At 45.0% G+C, this 22,958-nt stretch overlaps 1 protein-coding gene across 7 annotated transcripts in view; it reads right to left on the bottom strand.

Moving 5' to 3' along the window:
• Positions 1-22,958, bottom strand: part of recql5 (RecQ helicase-like 5) — a 270,455-nt gene that overhangs the window by 25,297 nt on the left and 222,200 nt on the right. For 3 of the 7 annotated variants that reach the window (XM_072482939.1, XM_072482937.1, XM_072482938.1), the window contains 5 exons: positions 21,208-21,336; positions 20,047-20,603; positions 2,769-2,883; positions 2,451-2,690; positions 2,226-2,298 (listed from right to left, as the gene is read on the bottom strand). In XM_072482939.1, coding sequence (XP_072339040.1) covers positions 2,226-2,298; positions 2,451-2,690; positions 2,769-2,883; positions 20,047-20,603; positions 21,208-21,336 — 1,114 coding nt within the window. Of the gene's footprint in view, positions 1-2,225; positions 2,299-2,450; positions 2,691-2,768; positions 2,884-8,283; positions 8,362-20,046; positions 20,604-21,207; positions 21,337-22,958 lie in introns of those variants that run through there. The other 4 variants (XR_011936157.1, XR_011936155.1, XR_011936154.1 and 1 more) reach the window with 3 other exon arrangements.

Here is a 22,958-nt window from a genome sequence, read left to right as displayed (position 1 = left end):
GTTGGAGAAGTGATAGGCAAACTGAGGGACAGGATGGATTCACATTTGGAAGAAAATAGACTTATCAGTGATGGGCAGCATGGTTGTGTGTAGGGAAGGTCATGTCTTACAAACCTAATAGAATTCTTTGAGGAAGTGACAAAGTTAATTGATAGGGAAGGGCTGTAGATGTCATATACATGTTCTTCAGTAAGGCATTTGATAAAGTTTCCCATGGCAGGTTGATGGAAAAAGTGAAGTCGTATGGGGTTCAGGGTGTACTAGGTAGATGGATAAAGAACTGGCTGGGCAACAGGAGACAGAGAGTAGTGGTGGAAGAGTGTCTCAAAATGGAGAAAGGTGACTAGTGGTGTTCCACAGGGATCCGTGCTCGGACCACTGTTGATTGTAATATACATAAATTATCTGGACGACGGTATAGGTGGTCTGATTTGCAAGTTTGCAGATGATACTAAGATTGGTGGAGTTGCAGATAACTAGGAGGACTGTCAAAGAATACAGCAAAATATAGATAGATTGGAGAGTTGGGCAGAGAAATGGCAGATGGAGTTCAATCCAGGCAAATGTGAGGTGATGCATTTTGGAAGATCTAATTCAAGAGCGGACTATACGGTCAATGGAAGAGTCCTGGGGAAAATTGATGTACAGAGAGATCTGGGAGTTCAGGTCCATTGTACCCTGAAGGTGGCAACGCAGGTCGATAGAGTGGTCAAGAAGGCATACAGCATGCTTGCCTTCATCGGACGGGGTATTGAGTACAAGTGTCGGCAGGTCATGTTACAGTTGTATAGGACTTTGGTTAGGCCACATTTGGAATACCGCGTGCAGTTCTGGTCGCCACATTACCAGAAGGATGTGGATGGTTCAGAGAGGGTGCAGAGGAGGTTCACCGGGATGTTGCCTGGTATGGAGGGTGCTAGCTATGAAGAAAGGTTGAGTAGATTAGGATTGTTTTCGTTGGAAAGCCGGTGGTTCAGGGGGGACCTGATTGAGGTCTACAAAATTATGAGAGGTATGGACAGGGTGGATAGCAACAAGCTTTTTCCAAGAGTGGGTGTGTCAATTACAAGGGGTCACGATTTCAAGGTGAGAGGGGCAAAGTTTAAGGGAGATGTGCGTGGAAAGTTTTTTTACGCAGAGGGTGGTGGGTTCCTGGAAAGCTTTGCCAGCGGAGGTGGTAGACACGGGCACGATCGCATCATTTAAGATGCATCTAGACAGATATATGAACAGGCGGGGAACAGAGGGAAGTAGATCCTTGGAAAATAGAAGACAGGTTTAGACAAAAGGATCTGATTGGCGCAGGCTGGGAGGGCCGAAGGGCCTGTTCCTGTGCTGTAATTTTCTTTGTTGTTTGTACTCCATTTCAAGGTTCCCACCTGCTTCAAGGCCACCATCGTACCGATGCCAAAGAAGAACCAGGCAATGTGCCTCAACAACTGTCGTCCGGTGGCCTTGACATCTATCATTATGAAATACTTTGAGAGGTTGGTCATGAGACACATGAACTCCATACTCCCAGAATGCCTTGATCCACTGCAATTTGCATACTGCCAGAATCAGTCCACAGCAGATGCCATCTTCCTGGCCCTACACTCAGCCTCGGAGCATCTCGACAACAAGGAGTTCTACGATAATCGTCTATTAGACCAGAAGACATAGGAGCAGAATTCGGCCACTCGGCCTAGCGAGTCTGCTCCGGCTTCAACACCATAATCCCGGCCAGGCTCAGATCCAAACTCCAAAACCTAGGACTTGGATCCACCCTCTGCAACTGGATCCTTGACTTCCAGTCCCAAACACCACATTCAGTAAGGATAAAAAATGACACCTGCTCCATGATAATCCTCTAATCCTCAATACTGGGGCCCCGCAAGGCTGCATATTTAGCCCCCTACTATACTGCCTATCCACACGCGACTGTGTGGCTAAATTCAGCTCCAATTCCATCTACAAGTTTGCTGATGGGACGACCATAGTGGGTCGGATCTTGCACAACAATGAGTCAAGAGTACAGGAGGGAGATAGAGAACCTAGTGGCATGGTGCAACAACAACAATCTCTCCCTCAATGTCAAAAGCCTACACACCCCTAACATTACATTGATCATCCTGGAGATTGCTTTATCTGGAGAGAAGCTTATCCTGCATTCCAAGCACTTGCCTCTCAGGCTAATGGTATATTGCCTTTCCCAGGATACAAATGAATGCGGAGTCTATTCTTACCATTTCTTTTCACAGCATTCTCTTCCACAAGCAGTAAATGAGAGAGGTGTCGAGCAAAGGCTTTAAATAAATCCTGTAGGAATGTAAACATGAGCCATTATTCATAAGGACTGCAAATCAACCGTGTATGTATAATGAACAATGCCACAAAGATCCGCTAGTCCCCAAATTAAGAACAAAGGGCTTCAAGTGTTTTATTGTGATTCACCAACAATTCAATTTTACCTTGGATGCAAACCTTCCCTCCTTATAATAAGGAGTCAGGCATTTGACAACGATGTCTGCTGTCTGTTTCAGTTGTCCTCCGTTTGATGCAACTGGAGGTGTCTTGATGCTCTCCCTCTGACTTGACTGAAACAAGGATTCAAATGTCACCTTCTTCTTGATCTGACTGCCTTTAACTTCAGCTGGGCATAAGATGGAGGAATTTATGCTGGTTCGTTGCCGTTTCAGTGACCCTAGTCTCTGAAAGAATATAGATGATAAGTTCAAGGCACAAAGAGCCAAGTCAGAGCGAGAGTAACAAACATCAAGGTGACTGACCTCATCTGTTGCTGGTCTTTTCTCACCAGCAGAGGGGGCAGCTTCCCAGCCTTGGCTGCTTGCATCACCCAGCATTTTCCCACCAGGAATTTTTTGTGTGTGTCTACCTCTGTCACTTAATGAAATAACAATACACATCAAGAAGAATATCCTGGGACATGAACAGCAACATACAAACTTATCACAGACCTTCCCTATATATTTGAAATCAGATAGTGTTGTGCATTTCTCTTTAAGTAGTCCATTTGGTCCCTCAAACCTGTTCCATTAGTTAGTTTTTGGCTAATCTGTCCCTTAATACCAAAGGCCTGCCTTTGCCCCACATGAGGAGATTTGATAAAGATATTCAAAATGATAACAAGGTTCTGACAAAGTAAATGAGGAGAAATGTTATCCCATGGCAGAAAGATTGAGGGACCACAAGTACACTTTTATTTTACACAAAGTTATGATCTGTAATGCACCCCCTGAAAGGGTGGTGATGAAAAGCAGATTCAATAGTAACTTTCAAAACAAGCGAATTGGGACGAACACTTTGAATTAAAAAACTGCATGGGCTATGAGGAAAGAGCAGGAGTCTGGGATGAATCATAGTACACATAGGTACTAACGACATAGGCAGGAAGAGCGCCAAAGACCTGCAGAAGGAGTTCAGGGAGTTAGGCAGTAAGCTAAAAAGCAGGACCTTGAGGGTTGTAATCTCAGGGTTACTTCCTGTGCCACGTGCCAATGAGGCTAGAAATAGGAGGATAGTGCAGCTAAATACGTCGCTAAACTGGAGGTGTAGGAGGGAGGGTTTCAGATTTCTGGACATTTGGGATCTCTTCCAGGGCAGGTGGGACCTGCATAAGAAGGACGGGTTACATCTAAACTGGAGGGGAGCCAATATCCTGGCTGGAGGTTTGCTCGTGTCACTTGGGAGGATTTAAACTAGTATGGCAGGGAGGTGGGAACCAGAGCATTAGCTTAGAAGGTGTAATGACTGAATGGGAAATAAAGAACAGAAATAAGAGAACTACAACATCACCCTGTCTGCTCAAATGCAGTGGATGAAGTGTATTTGTTTCAATGCAAGAAGTATAGCAGGTATGGCAAATGAACTTAAGAGCACTGATTAGTACTTGGAATTATGATGTTGTGGCTATCACAGAAACGTGGTTAAAGGAAGGGCAGGATTGGCAGCTGAACGTTGGAGGATACAGGTGCGTCGGGAGAGATAGAGGGGAGTGGTGCAGTGGTTAGCACTGGGACTGCGACGATGAGGACTCGGGGTTCAAATCCCAGCCCTGGGTCACTGTCCATGAGGAGTTTGCACATTCTCCCCATGTCTGCATGGGTTTCACCCCCACAACCCAAAGATGTGCAGGTTAGGTGGATTGGTCACGCTAAATTGCCACTTAATTGTAAAAAAATAAATAATTGGCGACTCTAAATTTTTTTTAAAAGGAGAGATAGAGGGGGTGCAAAAGGGGTGGGAGAGCAGCATTACTGGGTAAGGAGAATATTATAGCCGTAGCATTACTGGTTAAGGAGAATATTATAGCCGTACTGCGGGAGGGCACCTCGGAGGGCTCATAAAATGAGGTAATCTGTGTAGAGCTCAGGAACAGGAAGGGGACAATCACAATGTTGAGGGTTTATTACAGACCCCCCAACTGCCAGCGAGAGATAGAGGAGCAGATAGGTAGAGAGATTTTGGATGGGTGCAAAAGTAACAGGGTTGTTGTGGTCAGAGATTTTAACTTCCCCTGTATTGACTGGGACTCACTTAGTGCTAGGGGCTTGGATGTGGCAGAGTTTGTAAGGTGTATCCAGGAAGGCTTATTGATGCAATATGTAGATAGTCCAATGAGGGAAGGGGCAGTACCGGACCTGAGGGGAATGAGCCAGGACAGGTGGTTGAGGTTTCAGTAGGGGAACATTTTGGGAGTAGTGACCACAATTCCGTAAGTTTTAGGGTACTTTTGAACAGGGATGAGGGTAACCCCAGTGCTAAACTGGGGAAAGGCAAATTACGATAACATTAAACAGGAATTGAAGATTTTGGATTGGGTGCGGCTGTTGGAGGGCAAATCAACATCGGACATGTGGAAGTCTTTCAAGCAACATTTGATTAGGATCAGGAAAGTCACATTCCTGAGAGAACAAAGGATAAGTATGGGAAGTTTAGGGAGCCTTGGATAACGATGGATATTGTAAAACTCGTCAAAAAGAAAAAGGAGGCTTTTGTACGGTCTAGAAGGGTGGGGACAGTAGAAACCCTCGAAGAGTATAAAGAAAATAGGAAGGTGCTTAAGCGGGGAGGGGTCATGAAAAGACCTTGGCAAGTAGGATTAAGGTGAATCCCAAAGTGTTTTATTCATATGTAAAAAGCAAGAAGATTGGACCACTTAAGGACAGTGGGGGGGGGGGGGGGGAGAATCTATGTGTTGAGCCAGAGGAAATGGGCGAGGTACTAAATGAGTACGTTGCATCAGTGTTCACCAAAGAAAAGGACTTTGTGGAAGATGATTCTTGGGTAGGGTGTGTGGATAGTCTAGGCCATGTTGACATCAAAAAGGTAGAGGTATTCGATGTTTTAAAAGATATTAAGGTAGATAAGTCTTCTAGGCCGGATGGGATTTACCCCCAAATATTGAGGGAAGCAAGGGAGGAAATTGCTGGGGCCTTGGCTGACATCTTTGTATCCTCATTGGCTACAGGTGAGATCCCAAAGGACTGGAGATTAGCTAATGTGGTACCGTTGTTTAAGAAAGGTAGCAGGGATAATCCAGTAAACTATAGGCTGGTGAGCTACACGTCGGTAGTAGATAAATTACTGGAGAGAATTCTCAGGGACAGGATTTATACCCATTTGGAAACAAATGGACTCATCAGCGATAGACAGCATGGTTTAGACTATACCAGAAGACATAGGAACAGAATTAGGCCACTCGGCCCATCGAGTCTGCTCAGCCATTCAATCATGGCTGATATTTTTCTCATCCCCATTCTCCTGCCTTCTCCCCATAATCCCTGATCTCCTTATTAATCAAGAACCCATCTATCTCTTTCCAAGGTTTTGTAAAGGGGAAGTCGTGCCTCACTAACTTGATCGAGTTTTTTGAGGAGGTAACAAAGATGATTGATGAGGGGAGGATGGTGAATGTTGTTTACATGGACTTCAGTAAAGCCTTTGACAAGGTGCCTCATGGCAGACTGGTACAAAAGGTGAAGTCACACGGATCAGAGGTGAAGTGGCAAGATGGATCCAGAACTGGCTCAATCACAGAAGGCTGAGGGTAGCAGTAGAAGGGTGTTTTCTGAATGGAAGGTTGTGACTAGTGTGTTCCACAGGGATCGGTGTGGAGGCCTCTGTTGTTTGCAGTGTACATAAACGATTTGGAGGAATATTTAGCTGGTCTGATTAGTAAGTTCGCGGTTGACACCAAGGTTGGTGAAGTGGCAGATAGTGTTGAGGATTTTCAGAGGATACAGCAGGTCATAGATAGGTTGGAGACTTGGGCAGAGAAATGGCAAAAGGAATTTAATCCGGACAAATGTGAGGTGATGTATTTTTTTAAAAAAAATTTAGAGTGCCCAATTCATGTTTTCCAATTTAACATGGCCAATCCACCTATCCTGCAGATCTTTGGGTTGTGGGGGCAAAATCCATGCAAACATGGGGAGAATGTGCAAACAGCACACGGAGAATGACCCAGAGCCGGGATCGAACCTGGGACCTCGGCGCCGTGAGGCAGAAGTGCTAACCACTGCGTCACCGTCCTGCCTGAGGTGATGCATTTTAGTAGGTCTAACATAGGGGGGAAATATACAGTAAATGGCAAAGCTCTTAGGAATATAGAAAGTCAGAGAGATTTGGGCGTGCAGGTCTTTGAAAGTGGTAATGCAAGTGGACAAGGTAGTCAAGAAAGCAGACGGAATGCTTGCCTTCATTGGACGGGGCAGAGAGTTTAAAAACTGTCAAGTCATGCTACAGTTGTATAGAACCTTGGTACGGCCGCATTTGGAATATTTTGCACAGTTCTGGTCGCCACACTACCAGAAGGGTGTGCAGGTTTTGGAGAGAGTGCAGAGAAGGTTTACCAGGATGTTGTTTGGTCTGGGGGGTGTTAGCTATGCGGAGAGGCTGAATAGACTCGGACTTTTTCATTAGAACGACGGAGGTTGAGGGAGTGCCTGATGGAGGTCTACAAGATTATGAGGGCAGCACAGTGGGTAGCACTGTTGCTTCACAGCTCCAGGGTTCCAGGTTCGATTCCCGGCTTAGGTCACTGTGGAGTTTGCACGTTCTCCCTGTGTCTGAATGGGTTTCATCCCGGTTTCCTCCCACAAGTCATGAAAGCCGTGCTTTTAGGTAATTTGGACATTCTAAATTCTACTTCTGTGTACCTGAACAGGTGCCGGAATGTGGCGACTAGGGACTTTTCACAGTAACTTCATTGCAGTGTTAATGTCAGCATACTTGTGACAATGAAGATTATTATTACAAAGGGGGTTGGATAGAGTGGATGAGTAGGCACTCCTTTCCAGGGTGGAGTGGTCAGTCACTGGGGTTTAAGGTCCATGGGTCAAAGTTTAGAGAAGTTTAGGCAGGGTCTTTTTACACAGAGGGTGGCGAGTGCTTGGAACACGCAGCCTGGGAAGGTTGTTGAAACAGATACATTAATCGCATTCAAAAGGCATCTTGACAAATTCATGGATTGGATGGGTATAGAGGGATACGGCACTAGGAAGTGCTGAGGGTTTTGGCCAAGGGTGGTATCATGACCGTAACAGGCTTGGAGGGCCGAAGGGCGTGTTTGTGTGCTGTATTTTTCTTTGTTCTTTGCCAAAGAACCAGCATAGGCATGACGGGCCGAATGGCCTCTGTTCTACCTCATTCTGTGGTTCCACCCTGGTACCTTTACCTAACACAAGTTAATTAGTTAATCAATCCCAAGCCTCGAAAATTTCAATTGACACCCAGCTTCCATAGTCTTTTGTGCAAGGAGGTTCCAGATTTCGACCATCCTTTGTGTGAAAAATTGCTTCCTGATTTCACTCCTAAATATCCTAGCTATAACTTAAAGTTTAGAAGACCATAAGGCCATAGGAAATAGGAATAGGAGTAGGCCATTCGGCCCTTCGAGCCTGCTCCACCATTTAATAAGATCATGTCTGGCCAAACACTCACTCAGTCCACTTTCCTGCCTTCTCTCCGTAACCCTCAATTCCCCCACTGATTTAAAACCTAACGATCTCAGCCTGGAAAATGTTCAAGGAGTCAGCTCGTGGGGTAAAGAATCCCAATGATTCACCACTCTTTCAGAGAAGAAATTCTTCCCCAAATCAATTTTAAATGAGCATCCTCTTATTCTGCGTCTTGAGGCCTCTCTTCCTACACTCTCCCATGGATGGAAATATGCTCCCAACATTCCCTCTGCCTAACCCTTCCAAGTATCTTAGATGCTTCAATCATATCCCCTCTCGTTCTTTTGAACTTTGAGTACAGACCCAATCTGTCCAATCTTACCTCATTTGGCACTCCCTCCATGCCTGGGATTCTTGTTTGCCACAAGAGAAAATGGTTTACATCAATCCTATCAAATCCCTTTATTAGTCGAAAACAAAACTTTAATTAGATCAAGGGTGGCATGGTAGCACAGTGGTTAGCACAGTTGCTTCACAGCTCCAGGATACCAGGTTTGAATCCTGGCTTGGGTCACTGTCTGTGCGGAGTCTGCACGTTCTCCCCTAGTCTGCGTGGGTTTCCTCCGGGTGCTCTGGTTTCCTCCCATAGTCCAAAGATGTGCAGGTTAGGTGAATTGGCCATGCTAAATTGCCCTTAGTGTCCAAAAAAGGTGGCATTACGGGGGTAGGGTGGAGGTGTGGAGAGAGCTTAGGAGGGTGCTCTTTCCAAGGGCCGGTGCAGACTCGATGGGCCAAATGGCCTCCTTCTGCACTGTAAATTCTATGTTTCTATGAACCCTCAACCAGCTAAACTCAAGGGAATAAAAGTCAGGTTTATCCAGCCTGTCCTTATAATGTAACCCTTGCAGCCCTGGTGTCATTCTGGCAAATCTAATGATTAACCTCCTGACAGTCATTTCCAAATTCAGCAAAGACCTGGACAATATCCAGGCTTGGACTGACAAATAGCAAGTATCTTCATGCCACACAAGTACCAGGCAATGATCATCTCCAACAAGAGACGGTCTAGTCATCACCCCTTTACATTCAATGGCATTGCCATCACGGAATCGCCCACTATCATCTTTCTGGGGGCCACCATTGACCAGATACTGAACCGGACGAGCTTTATAAATATTGTGGCTACCATAACAGGTCAAAGGCTAGGAATCCCCAGGGTAGAGGGGTCAATTACTAGGGGGCATAGGTTTAAGGTGAGAGGGGCAAGGTTTAGAGTAGATGTACGAGGCAAGTTTTTTACGCAGAGGGTAGTGGGTGCCTGGAACTCGCTACCGGAGGAGGTAGTGGAAGCAGGGACGATAGGGACATTTAAGGGGCATCTTGACAAATATATGAATAGGATGGGAATAGAAGGATACGGACCCAGGAAGTGTAGAAGATTGTAGTTTAGTCGGGCAGCTTGGTCGGCACGGGCTTGGAGGGCCGAAGGGCCTGTTCCTGTGCTGTACATTTCTTTGTTCTTTGTTCTTAATCCTGCAGCGAGTAACTCATCTCTCGACTCTCCAAAGCCTGTCCAACCACCTACAAGACACTAGTCAGCAGTGTGATGGGCCTATTTCTACTTGCTAGGGTGAGTGCAGCTCCATCAACACTCAAGAAGCTCAACTCCATCCAGGACAAAGCAGTCCACTTGATTGGCACCCCATCCATAAACATTCACTGCCCCCAGCACCAACGACACAAGATGCACTGCAGGAAATCACCAAAGCTCCTTAGATAACACCTTTCAAACCCATGACCACTACCATCCAGAAGGGCAAGGACAACAGAAACATGGGGACACCGTCGCCTGGAGATTCCCCTCCAAGCCACTCACCATCCTGACTGGAAATACATTGCTGTTTTGTTTCACTGTTTCTCGGTCAAAATTCTTGAAGTTCTGCCCTAGCAGCACTGTGGTGTACCTGTACCCATGGACTGCAGTGATTCAAGGCAGCTCACCACCACCTTTTCAAAAGGTATTAGGGATGCAATAAATGCTGGTCTAACCAGTGACACCCACACCCCAAAACATTTTTTCCCTCCCCTCCCTGGAACTCCTTGATGGTGCTCTGACCCAGGTTTTTGAGCAAGTCTGCTGGGTCTGCCCTGGGACTGAAGAACCTGCACTGCAGAACTGCGCACGTATTGGCGCTCATCTGCGCATGTGCAGAAGTGTTGTGGTCGATTGGAGTTGAAGTCCCCACTCACCCTCCGGTCTCAACTCAGCTAAGTATTGTTTTCACGACACTGAATACAGAGACAGAGACACAGTCAGGTTTGAAACAGGAAGCTGTGTGAGCAAGCTTTGGGCAAGTTCAAAAGAGAAGGTGGTTATTTAGGAGCTATTTATGTTTCAAGTCACAGAGTTTTACAGCACATAAAGAGGTTGTTAAGCTGATTGTTTCTTCCCATCTACTCTATATCCCATGTTTATCCCTCATAATCATATACACCTCAATCATGTCCCCCCCTCAGCCTTCTCTGCTCCAGGGAAAACAAACCCAGCCTAACCAGCCTCTCTTCATAGCTGAAACGCTCCAGCTCAGGCAACATCCTGGTGAATTGCCTCTGCACTCTTTTGAGTGCAATCACATCCTTCCTACAGTGTGGAAACCAGAACTGCACACAGTATTCTAGCTGTGGTCTAAATAACATTTTATACAGCTCCATCATGGTCTCCCTGCCCTTATATTCTATGCCTCAGCTAATAAAGGCAAGTATCCCATAAATCTTACCACCTTATCTACTTTTCCTGCAGCCTTCAGGGATGTTTGGAAATGCACCTCAAGGTCCTCTGTACTTCCCAGCATCCTACCATTCATTGTGTATTCCCTTGCCTTGTTATTCCTCCAAAATGCATCACCTCACACGTTTCAGGGTCAAATTCCATTTGCCATTGTTCTGCTTATCTGACCAGCCCGTTTATATCACCCTATAATCTAAGGCAGCGGTTTCCAACCTTTTAAGCACAAGATCATAGAATCATAGAATCATAGAAGTTTACAGCATGGAAACAGGCCCTTCGGCCCAACCAGTCCATGCCGCCCAGTTTTTTACCATTAAGCTAGTCCCAGTTGCCCGCACTTGGCCCATAACCCTCTATACCCATCTTACCCATGTAACCATCTAAATGCTTTTTGAAAGTCACAATTGTACCCGCTTCTACTACTACCTCTGGCAGCCCATTCCAGACACTCACTACCCTCTGAGTGAAGAAATTGCCCCTCTGGGCCCTTCTGAATCTCTCCCCTCTCACCTTAAACCTATGCCCTCTAGTTTTAGACTCCCCTACCTTTGGGAAAAGATGTTGACTATCTACCTTATCTATGCCCCTCATTATTTTATAGACCTCTATAAGATCACCCCTAAGCCTCCTACGCTCCAGGGAAAAAAGTCCCAGTCTATCCAGCCTCTCCTTATAACTGAAACCATCAAGTCCCGGCAACATCCTAGTAAATCTTTTCTGCACTCTTTCTAGTTTAATAATATCCTTTCTATAATAGGGTGACCAGAACTGCACACAGTATTCCAAGTGTGGCCGTACCAATGTCTTGTACAACTTCAACAAGACGTCCCAACTCCTATATTCAATGTTCTGACCAATGAAACCAAGCATGCCGAATGCCTTCTTCACCACTCTGTCCACCTGCGACTCCACCTTCAAGGAGCTATGAACCTGTACTCCTAGATCTCTTTGTTCTATAACTCTCCCCAACGCCATACCATTAACTGAGTAGGTCCTGGCCTGATTCGATCTGCCAAAATGCATCACCTCACATTTATCTAAATTAAACTCCATCTGCCATTCGTCGGCCCACTGGCCTAATTGATCAAGATCCCGTTGCAATCCTAGATAACCTTCTTCACTATCCACTGTGCCACCAATCTTGGTGTCATCTGCAAACTTACTAACCATGCCTCCTAAATTCTCATCCAAATCATGAATATAAATCACAAATAACAGTGGACCCAGCACCGATCCCTGAGGCACACCACTGGTCACAGGCCTCCAGTTTGAAAAACAACCCTCTACGACCACCCTCTCTCTGCCTTCTGTCGTCCAGCCAATTTTGAATCCAATTGGCAACCTCACCCTGGATCCCGTGAGCTTTAACCTTCTGCAACAACCTACCATGCGGTACCTTGTCAAAGGCTTTGCTAAAGTCCATGTAGACAACGTCTACTGCACTACCCTCATCTACCTTCTTGGTCACTCCCTCAAAAAACTCAAATCAAATTTGTGAGACATGATTTTCCACGCACAAAGCCATGCTGACTGCCCCAAATCAGTCCTTGCCTCTCTAAATGCTTGTAGATCCTGTCTCTCAGAATACCTTCTAGCAACTTACCTACTACAGACGTTAGGCTCACCGGTCTGTAGTTCCCAGGCTTTTCCCTGCTGCCCTTCTTAAACAAGGGCACAACATTCGCCACTCTCCAATCTTCAGGCACCTCACCTGTGGCTGCCGATGATTCAAATATCTCGGTTAGGGGACCCGCAATTTCCTCCCTAGCCTCCCACAACATCCTGGGATACATTTCATCAGGTCCCGGGGATTTATCTACCTTGATGCGCTTTAAGACTTCCAGCACCTCCTCCTCTGTAATATGCACACTTCTCAAGACATCACTATTTATTTCCCTTAGTTTCCTAACATCCATGCCTTTCTCCACCGTGAATACCGATGAGAAATATTCATTCAGGATCTCACCCAACTCTTGTGGCTCTGCACATAGATGCCCTTGTTGATCCTTAAGAGGCCCTACTCTGTCCCTAGTTACTCTTTTCCCCTTTATGTATCTGTAGAATCTCTTTGGATTCTCCCTTGCATTATTTGCCAAAGCAATTTCATGTCCCCTTTTTGCCCTCCTGATTTCCCTCTTAACTCTATTTCGACAATCTCTATACTCTTCAAGGGATCCACTTGATCCCAGTTGCTTATGTACGTCATATGCCTCCTTCTTCTTTTTGACCAGAGTCTCAATATCTCGAGTCATCCAGGGTTCCCTACTTCTACCAGCCTTGCCCTTCACTCTAAAGGGAATGTGCTTACCCTGCACCCTGGTTAACACATTTTTAAAAGCCTCCCATTTACCAGCCGTCCCTTTGCCTGCCAACAGTCTCCCCCAATCTACCTCTGCAAGTTCCTGTCTGATACCATCAAAATTGGCCTTGCCCCAATTAAGAATTTTAACTCTTGGGCCAGACCTATCATTCTCCATAGCTATCTTAAAACTAATGGAATTATGGTCACTTGTCCCAAAGTGATCCCTCACTAGCACTTCTGTCACTTGCCCTTCCTTATTTCCCAAGACGAGGTAAAGTTTTGCCCCCTCTCTAGTCGGTCCATCCACATACTGAATGAGAAATTCCTCCTGAATACACTCAACAAATTTCCCTCCATCCAAGCCCCTAATGCTATGGCTGTCCCAGTCAATGTTGGGAAAGTTAAAGTCCCCTACTACTACCACCCTATTATTCTTGCAGCTATCTGTAATCTCCTTACATATTTGCTCCTCAATTTCCCGCTGACTATTTGGGGGCCTGTAGTACAGTCCTACCAAGGTGATCTCTCCCTTCTTATTTTTCAGTTCCACCCATATAGACTCAGTGGGCGAACCCTCGGATATATCCCCTCTAAGTACTGCCGTGATGTTCTCCCTAATCAAAAACGCCACTCCCCCTCCTCTCTTACCTCCTGTTCTATCCTTTCTATAGCATCTGTACCCCGGAACATTGAGCTGCCAGTCCTGCCCCTCCCTTAGCCATGTTTCAGTCATAGCTATAATATCCCAGTCCCATGTGCCCGTCCATGCCCTGAGTTCATCCGCTTTGCCCGTCAGGCCCCTTGCATTGAAATAAATGCAGTTTAATGTAGACCTTCCTTGCTCTCTGCCCTGCTTTCTCTGGTCATGCTTTACACACTCTCCCTTCCTGCCTTTTGTTTCTGTCCCCACTGACTTCCTACATCGGTTCCCATCCCCCTGGCACATTAGTTTAAACCCTCCCCAACTGCACTAGCAAACACCCCCCCGAGAACATTGGTTCCGGTCCCACCCAGATGCAGACCGTCCGATTTGTACAGGTGCCACCTCCCCCAGAACCGGTCCCAATGTCCCAGGAATTTGAAACCCTCCCTCTTGCACCATCTCTCAAGCCACGTACTCATCCTAGCTATCCTGTCATTCCTACTCTGACTATCACGTGGCACTGGTAGCAATCCTGAGATTACTACCTTTGAGGTCCTACTTTTTAGTTTAACTCCTAACTCCCTAAATTCAGCTTGTAGGACCTCATCCCGTTTTTTACCTATATCGTTGGTGCCTATATGCACCACGACAGCTGGCTGTTCACCCTCCCCCTCCAGAATGCCCTGCAGCCGCTCCGAGACATCCTTGACCCTTGCACCAGGGAGGCAACATACCAACCTGGATTCTCGTTTGCGTCCGCAGAAACGCCTGTCTATTCCCCTTACAATTGAATCCCCTATCACTATAGCTCTGCCACTCTTTTTCCCGCCCTTCTGTGCAGCAGAGCCAGCCACGGTGCCATGAACCTGGCTGCTGCCACCTTCCCCTGGTGAGCCATCTCCCCCAACAGTTTCCAAAACGGTAAATCTGTTTTGGAGGGAGATGACCGCAGGGGATCCCTGCACTGCCTTCCTACTCTTCCTCTGTCTGTTGGTCACCCTTTCCCTATCTGCCTCAGTAATTTTAATCTGCGGTGTGACCAACTCACTGAATGTGCTTTCCACAACTTCCTCAGCATCGCGGATGCTCCAAAGTGAGTCCATCCGCAGCTCCAGAGCCGTCAAGCGGTCTAACAGGAGCTGCAGTTGGACACACTTCTTGCAGATGAAGGAGTCAGATCACTTTTAGGTGTGACACAGGTTTGACACCTGTGCTTGCACACTATCTGTGAGCGCTGTGAAGTCTGGGTCATAGTTTGAGATGGTCAGTCTCATACAGTCCATCAGATGAGTGCGATACTTGACTTGATTTTCATCTGGGGAAAAGCCATCTCACAGAGGTATGTGGAACAAAAGTAGGCCTTCACCTTGAGTGCGCAGGATGTCAGAAGGATGTCTTCCCTCTGTCTACAAGTCCCCAAATGTCTCTGTCCCTTCACCTAGCTTTCAGCTCGATGACGTTTTGCGTGGTGATGATTTCCATGTCAAGTCCATTGCTTTGTTCAAACACCCGCTGAAATTGTGCTGTCAGTTCTCTGATGTCCACATGAAAAACAGCGTTTGAGACATAGTGATTTGTTCCATCTTGTCAAACTCCTGAAATTGTCCGTTGAATTCCTTTTCCAATTTGTTCAGCTGGTCATCTAATTTGCGAAGTGCTCAGTAATTTTGCACTTTAACTGAGAGGACCACTGGCCCAGTTTCAACTTGAATGCATTCACTGCACTGATCATGTGTGACAAGTCTTTGTCCCTCTCCTGCAGTTCGCGATCCAGCTCATTCAATTTTCCACTTATGCCTGTAAGAAACACCAAGTCCAGCAACCACGCATCATCTGACAGCTCGCTGCACGCCTCATTTCTTGATTTTAAAAAGGTGGCAATTTCAGAGAGCAGATCTAAAAAATCTCTTGAGGACTTTTCCGTGACTTAACCACCTCACATCTCCATAGGTGCATCAAGCTCATCGGGTTAATGATTTCAGAAAGCGATGTTGCAGAGAAGTCTGCACATTCTCACCGCATCTGGGTGGGTTTCCTCCGGGTGGCTCCAGTTTCCTCCCACAGTCCAAAGATGTGCAGGTTAGGTGGATTGGCCATGCTAAATTGCCCTTAGTGTCCAAAATGGTTGGGTGGGGTTTCTGTACTGGGTTATGGGGACAGGATGGCGGCATGGGCTTGGGTAGGGTGCTCTATCCAAGGGCCGGTGCAGACTCGATAGGCCAAATGGCCTCCTTCTGCACTGTATTCTATGATTGTATGATGCTGAGTCTTTGCACGCTGTGCAAAAAAAAAAATCAGCTGGGCCACATATGCCATGTCTACTGATTGATCAAACTACAGTGTGAAATATCTACAGCCTGATAAGTCTTGGTATATTTGATGAGACACTACCTCACTATCTGACAGTAAAATGCCAATGGGCATATTCTTGATGGCCGTCATATCTTTATCTTTGTTTTTAAAGTCTTTGAACAAAGTGTCAGCAGCCACAGTCGTAGCCTCCTTGCTACCTTCGCCATCGATGAATAGTTTATGTTTTGCCAGCAGATGGCTAATGTGAAAAGATGCCTCTTTGCTAGCCTTGCTTTTAGCTGCAGGCTCTGAAAAGAGTGACTATTGAGCTTTCAAAATTCCCTTTAACTTTTGCATGCATTGTCTTGGGATGCCGTTCCAAATGACCTCAAGTCCACACTCTGTTGACAAATGATCTTGTTTTAAAAAAAATTTTATAGTACCCAATTATTTTTTTCCAATTAAGGGGCAATTTAGCGTGGCCAATCCACCTATCCTGCACATCTTTGGGTTGTGGGGGTGAAACCCACGCAGACGCGGGGAGAATGTGCAAACTCCACATGGACAATGATCCAGGGCCGGGATTGCGAACCCTGGTCCTCAGCGCCATAGACAGCAAATAACCCACTGATTCAAGGAAGCATAGCATATTCATGCAAAATCAAGTAGTACTGATCAAGTTCAATCAAGTATATCAACTTGCTACAAAGCACCTTAACAATTTGCAATTGTCTTTTCTAACCAGGTAGTTTCTCAAGAACATCATACGTGATTATACACATAATACATAGATATTTGAGTAACATCACAAGTGGTTTCACTCCTGTGCTACCCTATAGATATTCGGCAGTGAAAATCTACGTTGGTATGCAAGAGAGCACTTACAGGAGCAGTTGCTATCAGTGAATATTAAAAGTTATCTATGGCGGTTCAGGGAGGGTGTTGGGAGAGACAAGAGGCTGGGAATAGGGCCATGGTTCCCACTCTTCGGCTGGTATCTTCTCGTCCCGCCAGCAGCAGAGAGCTTTTGGTGGGAGGGTCAACTTAATTTGGTGTGAGGGATGACTTGTCAAGGATTCTGTTCTCAGGACTTTAAAGGCGGTTTAAAGGTGGGTTCAGCTTCCCAATAAACCATATTAGGAAGCCCTTTAGCATGTCATGCATGCTCATTAAAGGCCACATCACAGGGGTTAAGTTTGCGTCAGCGGAAAATTAGAATGTTCATTTTTACAACTGCATGTAAGTAGCATGTAATAATAATATTAATCTTTATTGTCAGAAGTAGACTTACATTAACATTGCAATAAGGTGACTGTGAAAAGCCCTTAGTCGCCACATTCTAGCCCCTGTTCAGGTACACGGAGGAAGAATTCAGAATGTTCAATTTACCTAACAGCACGTCTTTCGGGACTTGTGGGAGGTTTAACCTGGTAGGCAGAGACTATGTAGGAGGGAGGCTGTGTGGGTGTCCTTTCAATATGGCATCCAGACCTTTAAACTCATGAGGTTAACCGGGAAGTGGGGGGAGGACTTCCTGCACGCCTCCACCCCAAGATTCACTACACCATGCTCCACACGGTTGCATAAGTAATGAGCTGAACAGAGCAAGATTGCACACGTTCAGCCATTCTGATCTGCCCCCCCCCCCCCCTCCCTCCCCAGTGGGAATCACTCTCATTTCCATGCCCACCATTGAACTTAGATTTCAGAGTGGAAGATTCCACCATTCATCTTCATCCAGTGAGTTGGAAATCGTGCGGGAGATGTTAGTGCAGTACCAGATTGTGGGAATATAATTAACCCACCAAGAGAACTCAAGATGGGCGGAGGAAATTAACATTAAAAAATATATACAATTGGTTATGAAAAGAAAAATGTTGTTCTTTCATTTTTTGGATTAATAGTTTAAAATGCCTCTTCAGGCATATTACATATTCAGCTCAGACTGAAAGGATGTGAGCATTGAAAACATGGCAGGGAAAGAAGCACCGAGATTTCAGTGGTTCGACAAGCATCACTCCTGCTGGGTTTGTTGCGAACATGTGTCACGCTACTGGCTTTGCAAAAAAAGATTGTTCTACTTTTCATGGAATCATTTCTGAATGGCTTGCCAATCGTGTATGTCACTGTGTAACACTAATCTACAGTAAAAGAACAAGAAAAGATAGCATCGAGGTTCAGCAAGAAACACGGAAGACAAATGGAATGTTAAACTTTTTTGCAACTGGGGGTGGAGTATAAAAGTAGGGAAATCAAGCTAAAACTGAACAGGGCATTGGTGAGACCACACCTTGAGTCTTGAATAGTTTTGGTCTCCTTATTTAAAGAGGGGTATATTTGCATTGGAGGAGGTTCACCAGCTTAATTCCTGGAATGAAGCGGTTGTCTTATGAGTAAAGGTTGAGTAGGTTAGTCCATACTCACTGGCGTTTAGAACAATAAGATGTGATCTTATTGAAACACATATTCTGAGGGGACTTGACAGGGTAGATCCTGAGAGGATGTTTTCCCATGTGGAGGCACAGTTTCAAATGAGGAGTCTCCCATTTTAGATGGAGATGAGGAACAGTTAATATTTGGAATTCTCGACACCAGAGAGCAGTGGAGGCTTGGTCACTGAATATATTTAAGCCCGAGACAGATTTTTGATCTGCAAAGGAGTCGAGGGTTAATGGCGGGCAGATAGGAAAAATGAAGTCAGACCACAATCAGATCTGCCGTGATCTTATTGAATTGTACAGCAGGTTCAAAGGGCCAAATGGCCTACCTTTCCTCCTATTTCTTATGTTCTTTTGTAACCTAGTGGCTTCAAATGTGGGGAACACACTAACGGGCGTAAAGAATTGGACAAGAGGGTTGTTATGCTGCACATACTATTTACACAAATGCTATGAAAAAAATAGAGATTAGATCCAATAATTAATGAGAGTAAGTGGTGGAGTGTGCTCGAGACTTCCTTTACAGCCTCGTGAGGGGTTGAAATCCAGCACAGCCTCATTGGATGAAAGATTCATCGAAACTTACAGAACAGAAAGGGACCATTCGGCCTGTCATGCCTGTGGCAGCTTTTGGAAAGAACTGTCCAACTTAGTCTCATTTCCCATAAACCCTGCAGAGTGCATGCCCAATTGTCTTTTGAAAGCTGCTTTGGAATCGGATCCTGCATCTCTTTCATGCATTCCAGATACTAACAACCCTCAGTGTAAATAAATTGCTCCTCATTTCTCCTCTTTTGCCAGTTACTTTAAAGTTATGACCTCAGGTTACCACTTAACAGAGGAAATACTTTCTCCATATTTCCTTCATTTAAAAAAAAAAATATATATTTATTTAAGTTTTTTAACACAATTTTGCTCCCTTACAAACAATAACCCCTCGTAACAAAAAAAAACGAGAAATCGCGCAGAGCAAGATATATACATGGCAAAATGATATATTTACACAGCTTTGTACACTGGCCCTCACCCGTACGTGCCAGTTTCCCCAACCCTTCATGTTATCTCTTGCTCATCCACCCTCCCAGGCAGTCCCTCCTCTCCACCCCCCCCCCCCCCCGAAGGTTACTGCTGCTGCTGACCGACCTTCCTCGTATTTCCTTCATTATTTGAATATCTCCCTTAACCTTCCCAGCACCATGGAAAACAATCCCAGCTTCTCCAATCTCAAAATTACACACCGTCATCCCTGGTATTAACCTGGTAAACTTCTAATGTGCCTTTTCAAGGGGCTTCCTACAGTATGGTGCCCAGAATTGTGCACTATACTCCAGCTGAGGCCTAACCAGTGATATGTAACTAGGTTGTCTGCTGCCTATAAGTGTTTCATGAAATACGAGCAGCCTCAATCCAGTGTACAGCACCAAGATTGTTTCAACACTAATCTCACCCAAAATGGCCACAAGAGGATCGGCTAATGTGTGAAATGACACGCCTTTAGTCTAAAATGGGCCTCGGCCTAAATTGTAAATGTAAAGGAAGTTTGACGCTAACATTAGGAGCCTAAACTGGAGAATATACCCTTCCCTAGCAAAAATATCCCTCTTTTTGATGAACACAAAGGAAGTCGATAGGCAGAAATAAAACTGAATAAAGGGACATCGGTTTTGCAGTTTTAGCATTACCTTGTCTTTTCCTCCATGTCATGACAGGTCTGCAAATGTCTCGGTGTTGTGTTCAAATTTACAGTCTTAATCACTTTATCGTGATCTGGAGAAGATTCCAGTTCCTCAGGCAACATCCAAGTGGAAGGGGATCCTTTCCTGTTGACCTCTTCTTGTGCATCATTAATAAGGGTGCTGCAGACGTTAATGAGACCCTTGGCTGAGGCCTCTGCTACCCCTTTCGATTTGCTTTGCTGAAACAATTTAGCAATATTCTGAGAGTCTTTCTTGGCACTCTCTGCCAGTAGTTGTTTTTTAGTGGGTTTCTTCTTGCTTGGACTGGAATGGAGAGGCAAGGAATGACCTGTCGACTCATTGTTACCTTCAGAGGGCTTTGAGATATCTGGAGATCTTGTATCTTTTTTTCCAGCTCTGTCAGAATGGTACACCAAACTCTCTGAACCAGCACCATTCCTCTGCTCATTGTTCACTAACACAGAGTTCTTGAGCATCTCTCCTGCGGTCTGGAATGGGCTGGGTGAACTTTGGTCTCCTACACCAATACGCTTTCGTTTGAACTGCAAAACACAGAAAACAGACAGCATCTGCCTATTTATGCCGTATCCAGTGATACAATATAGTGGCGTGAGGTCAGTTTGAGATCAGTGATAACTGGGATATAGAAGGTAGTGGCTCGAGGTCAGTGACACTTGGGCTATAGCAACAGTGGCTGAAGGTCAATGACACACAATACAATAGCTTGAAGTCAACGATATTCAGGGTACAGAGATAGTGGCTGGAGGTCAGCCAGATCTCTTCAGTACACAAGTCAATGGTTTTTAATCAGTCACATGGTCAAGTAAGGAGTCACATTAACGCACTTAGCATCAGAAGGTCAACAAATGGAGAGGCCAAATGTTATTTTATAGGACACTGCCATGATTACATAGGTGACATAAATTGGGAAGTAGTGATTAGACAATGCCAAGTTGGGGTTATAATATCTGTAGACTGCAGGAGAAAAGAAAGACTAAGTTTTGAAGCCCTGCTAAAGAATAAGTTAGAATGAAAGATTGTTTTTGTCAAGTAGTTACGCTTCAGAGAGCAGCAATTCTTAAATCCCTACTACTCCAGAGAAAATAGGGGACTTGATTCCTCCACCGAGACAAGAGATGTACTCACAGAATAGAGCCGTGATGTGGAAATAAACCCTTCGCCATCTTTGTCACAAGCTGTTGCCACTGTAGTCTCCATTTTTGTCAGTTGTGGGTGCAAAGGCTCATTTTGAGTTGACTTATTAATCTCTCCAACCTAGTAATGAAAGAAACAACAAGTAAATAGGAAAGGAGTAGATCGTGCAGTCCCTTGAGCCTGCTCTGCCATTTAATTAGATCATGGCTGCTCTATGCCTCAACTCCATTTAGCCTCCTTTGTTCCATTTCCTCTTTTTGAGAATTTCAATTTCCCCCAACATCCACAGATTTCAGTACAAGGAAGACACAAAACTTGAGAAGTATTATGAACTGGGAATTGACTGTGATATGCTTCAATAGAACACAGGCTGGTGGAATGGACAGATAAAGGGCAGATGGAATTTAATACAGAGAAGTGGGAAGTGATTTGCCTTGTTTGGAAGAACAAAGGGATGTAATAATTTAAAAAGGCACAATTTTTAAGGAGGTGCAAGAGCAGAAGGATCTGGGAGATACACATACACAAAGCATTGAAGATGGCAGGACAAGTTGAGAAAGTCATTAGTTAAGCATACAGGATCCTGGACTTTATAAATAAGGATATAGAGCACAAAAGCAACAGCCTCAACTGGAATACTGTGTCCAGTTTTGGGAGCCATACTTTAGGAACGATATAAAAGGCATTAGAAAGGATGCAGTAAGCACTCATGAGAAAGGTTCGTAGGAGGAAGAGCTTTGATTATGCAGATAGATCAGAGAATCTGAGGCTGGTCTCCTCGGAGAAGTGAAGATTAAAAGGAGATTTGATTGAGTGTTTAAAATTCTGAGATATCTGAATAGAGTAGGAAGGGAGCGACAGTTCAGTTAAAAGAAAGTTCGAGAACCAGAGATTTTAAGGTGATTGGCAAAAGAAGCAACAGTGACATGAAGAAAAACATTTTCACACAGCCACTGGTTAGGATCTGGAATTCACTGCCTCTGTTGGAGGCAGATTCAATAGAACTTTTCAAAGAAAATTAGATAATTTGCAGGGCTACGGGGAAAGGCAAGTGAGTGGTGTGAGATGGGTTGCTCTTGCAGAGAGGCCTCATTTTGTGCTAGAACAATTATAAAATTCTAGATTTCTAGTACCTTTTGTATGGATAAAGTGTTTCTTGATTTTCTTCTGAATAACTGAGGTCAGATCCTTTCTCTAGATTCCCCATCTAAGTGAATTGTTTTTCTGTACCGACCAATTGAAAACCTTTGTCATTTTTAAAGCCTCAAAACTAGTCAACTCGAGAAAATCTAAGGCAAGGAAATGAACCGATCCTCATAGTTTAACTCTTTAAGCTCAAGCATAAGAATGACGAATTCACACTGTAAACCTTTCAAGACCAGTACATCTTTCCTGAGATGTAATACCCAGAACTGAAAGCAATGCATACAAAATGATCAGGGGGTTGGATAGGGTGGACAGTGAGAGCCTTCTCCCGCGGATGGATATGGCTGGCACGAGGGGACATAACTTTAAACTGAGGGGTAATAGATATAGGACAGAGGTCAGAGGTAGGTTCTTTACGCAAAGAGTAGTGAGGCCGTGGAATGCCCTACCTGCTACAGTAATGAACTCGCCAACATTGAGGGCATTTAAAAGTTTATTGGATAAACATATGGATGATAATGGCATAGTGTAGGTTAGATGGCTTTTGTTTCGGTGCAACATCGTGGGCCGAAGGGCCTGTACTGCGCTGTATTGTT

The sequence above is a fragment of the Scyliorhinus torazame genome, chromosome 18 (genome assembly GCF_047496885.1).
Source record: "Scyliorhinus torazame isolate Kashiwa2021f chromosome 18, sScyTor2.1, whole genome shotgun sequence".
Lineage (NCBI taxonomy): Eukaryota > Metazoa > Chordata > Chondrichthyes > Carcharhiniformes > Scyliorhinidae > Scyliorhinus > Scyliorhinus torazame.
This window is presented reverse-complemented; position numbering and strand designations above follow the sequence as displayed.